The sequence below is a fragment of the Triticum dicoccoides genome, chromosome 1A, assembly GCF_002162155.2.
Source record: "Triticum dicoccoides isolate Atlit2015 ecotype Zavitan chromosome 1A, WEW_v2.0, whole genome shotgun sequence".
NCBI classification, from domain to species: Eukaryota; Viridiplantae; Streptophyta; class Magnoliopsida; order Poales; family Poaceae; genus Triticum; species Triticum dicoccoides.
In genome coordinates this window covers 257,495,971-257,499,438 of record NC_041380.1, presented here as the reverse complement: position 1 = coordinate 257,499,438, position 3,468 = coordinate 257,495,971, and the positions used below count along the sequence as shown (strand labels likewise).

The window sequence follows — 3,468 nt, the reverse complement described above, 5'->3', positions numbered from 1 at the left end:
GATGCCTCATGCTGTGCTTAGAATTGTAGTCAACGGATGCTCGAATCTTATTTGCCATCCTCAATATTATACACACCTTTAGTTATTTGTTTGTCCTGTGCCATAGTTTGAAGTTTGAACTAATTTTGTAGTTCATCCGTCCAAAAATTCTTGTCTTAGATTTGTCTAGATATGGACGTATCTAACACTAAAGCGTGACTAGATACATCCGTATTTAGACAAATCTAAGACAAGAATTTTGGGACGGAGGGAGTAATTGCAAAGGAATTTGAACATAAACTGAGATGCAATGTTGTACAAGGTGGCCTAGGCTACCATCCATGTAGGCACTTGGCAGCCCCTTGCCGCGTTGATATTGCCATAGTCGGCAGGCTATGCACTAGAGCCACCTAGGAGGCGAGTAAACATTCATGTACTTGTGTAGTTGCATCAACATAATTAAAATTGTTTGATGCGAAGAATGTTGAGATAGTCAAAAATGCATTATGAATGTTTGCTCTTGTGGAATTTAAGGTATCCCTCAACTCTAGGTGCCAAATTTATGATATCTTATTTTACAACAACTTTGTGTTGAAATTTGCACTGTTGTCTGCTGGGCATTTCGCCTAGACGGGGTAGGCACCCTCCTGCTTCTGTCCTAGTAGAGTTAGGTGCTCTTCTGCTTCCCTCCTAGAGTCCTAGTGCTTTTCTGTGCACTGCAAAAAGGGCAGGTGGAAGTATGATTACCCACCTAAACTAATCATATCAGCTACTTGCTACTTAAACCAATGATGATTCATGAAATTTCTGATTGATTGGGTGGTGAAACAAAGCTGCCTGTCAAACCAGGAGTATGTGCATGCGTAGAGGGGATGATTTTCTCTTCTTAGTACTTCTATTTTTTCAGTCTTTGTTTTTGACCGGGTTTTCAATGTCCTGGAGAAGTATTAGATCATATACATTTTTTTGGCATATCTTTTAAAGTAGGGACGTGCCAATATGGGATACTGATAACATTTTCTTACTCTTGCCTTTTTATTTCATTTCAATATGCATATTCTAGTAGTACTTCTTTTGGTTGCTCAAATACACATGTGCACTGTTGTGTTTCCCGATCTATTATTTAGTTGCTTTCTCTTGTTTATGCAGAATTTTGTGAAAAATATGCGAAACCAGAGGATGCTGGCATAACCCCAGAAGACAAGTCCAGTGATGAAGAGGAGCTTAGCGAAGACGAAGATGACTCCGGTGATGAGGATATAGTGGGCAAACCAGATCCTTAGTCACTACCACAACCCGTTGTATACAATGTTGGTTGCAAAATTTGCAATCAAATTGATCCAGAAAATCTGGGAAAGAGAACTTTGTATGTCATGTAAATAAGTGTACTTGTATCTTATCCAATGTTGTTTTCTTCAGTTGACCAATTGAATTTGCAGCATTGCATACATTCGCGCCTGTCCGTCTTTGTAGATCTGTGATCTGGTTCATAGAATAACAAGGGGTTAGCTTCTTGCTGAAGGTCATGCTGTGGGCTTTGAAGGGTAATTTTCTTCTGTTTCCTTATTTATTATTTTACCTCCCAAATTCCAGTACTTGTGTTTTTGGCTACATTTAGCTGATGAAGTTCTGGACCTGTCTGTTTCAAGTTGAAGTCCCGTTGTCAGCAAATTTGGTTGCCAAATTCGCAGACTGAAACTGGGGGCTGGGTGCAAATTTGACTAGGTTTTGCTCACGTTGGCTTTTGAACTTCTGTGGAAGATTGGTGGTGAGAGAAAATGTCTTTGGTTACTCTTTGTAGAGCATGTTCACCTCGTTTGGAGGCACAGGTTCTCGGGAATTATGGAAAAATATCACCAGCGTAGCATGAAAACCTGTAAAATCTATCTGGTCCTGCACACAGAAACAACTTTGGGTGCATACAACACAACTTTTAAATTTTCAAAATGGGCATGCATTTGCATGAAAAGTTACACATTCACATCTTGTAGCATATGCTATATCAATGTCTTTATTTCTCATAAACTGATGGAACAGACTATGCAGCGAGTGTTCCCTACTACATATGCAGCGAGTGTTCCCTACTACATACTCCTCTCCCATGGTGCCAATTCATCCTTGAATCGTAACTAGCACGCAATAATAATTTAATACCAAGAACACATACATTATTTTATTACAAACTGATGAATTCAGTTACATATTTGTACAATTTGCATAGCTGGAAGCTGCACAAAATGCAACGCAAAACATGAATAGAATAAACTATAGGGTTTGCACAAACGTGATGAAGCATACATGAATAGCTAAGGACTTATCCCTTTAGAATGTCAAAACATACATATGGTTGTAAGATATGTTAAAGTATCTAGGCATATCTCTATATTTGGTAGCATATGATTTGTAATCATCTTCTTTCTTATCTTTAGGAGGGACTTCTTGTCTTCCAAGCATGTACTCTATATAAACCACCCGAAAGGCTCAAGACAACATACATTGTATTCCGCCAATCCTTCTCTCTCTATATCATTGTACAAGTTACACAAGCAGTCTGTCGTCATGCTCATCCACAACCTAAGCATGTGACTAACGACCTACATCCAGTGAAGCATAGTAAATTCGTCTAACATCAATGGTAGTCAAAGCTGGATTATCGGGAGAAGCATTCTGAACAACCACCCATGACCGTGGGTACGACCAATCAATTTGTTTTACACTCCGCACATGTTCACTTACCCACACGATGCCTCTCGTCTTGTTGTTGTGAAGTGCTATTGATACCTGCCTATCGAGGTATCGACACTGGGATCATATGAAAGGACGTCTCTCCCAGCATAGCATTACGTACAACACGAAGACAGTAAATACTAGAGGATTACTTAATGCCACATTCTAATATTTCATACTAGATCATACCTCAACCTAGAACCAGATGAATCACTCAAACATAGATGAATAAGAACAATGCTACAAAGATGAACGGTTCATTAAGTTCATCACCATGTTTAAATCTTACAAATGCAGTAGCAATGGAGGAATACAAAGATGGCGATGGTGGACGACACACACAACCTAGGCACAACACCTGGTGACGGTGGTGGCGTCTCTTACTCATCCTTTTGTGTGGATTGTGGTGGAGTAGGCGTTGGAGATGAATCTTGACTGAAAGGCCTTGAAAGCCGTCTTAATAGTTATGCAATTCATTCATTACAATTATATCCCTGTATTATATTCTGTTTTACAGGAACTAATTCTCCCTGATCACTAATCATATCAACCAAGAGCTGCCGGGTCATAAACACAATGGCATACTAGATTATACTACATCAAGTTAAACATTCTGTTGACCTTAGCAACATTTTCTGTACTTCGGAATATTACTGACAAGTCTGCCAGGTCTCATTATGCTGGCTTATATGTTGATCAAGTTTCAACAAAATCCGGGTTATCATTTAAAACCCCGACTCATCTATGAAGGAAGGGGAATAC

At 39.3% G+C, this 3,468-nt stretch overlaps 1 protein-coding gene across 1 annotated transcript in view; it reads left to right on the top strand.

Moving 5' to 3' along the window:
• The window catches only part of LOC119267907 (ubiquitin-conjugating enzyme E2 4-like), a 3,819-nt gene extending 2,319 nt beyond the window's left edge, over window positions 1–1,500 (top strand). The window contains exon 6 of the mRNA XM_037549366.1: window positions 1,129–1,500. Coding sequence (XP_037405263.1) covers window positions 1,129–1,262 — 134 coding nt within the window. The 3' untranslated portion in view covers window positions 1,263–1,500. The remainder of the gene's footprint in view (window positions 1–1,128) is intronic.
• Window positions 1,501–3,468: the final 1,968 nt, after the last annotated feature.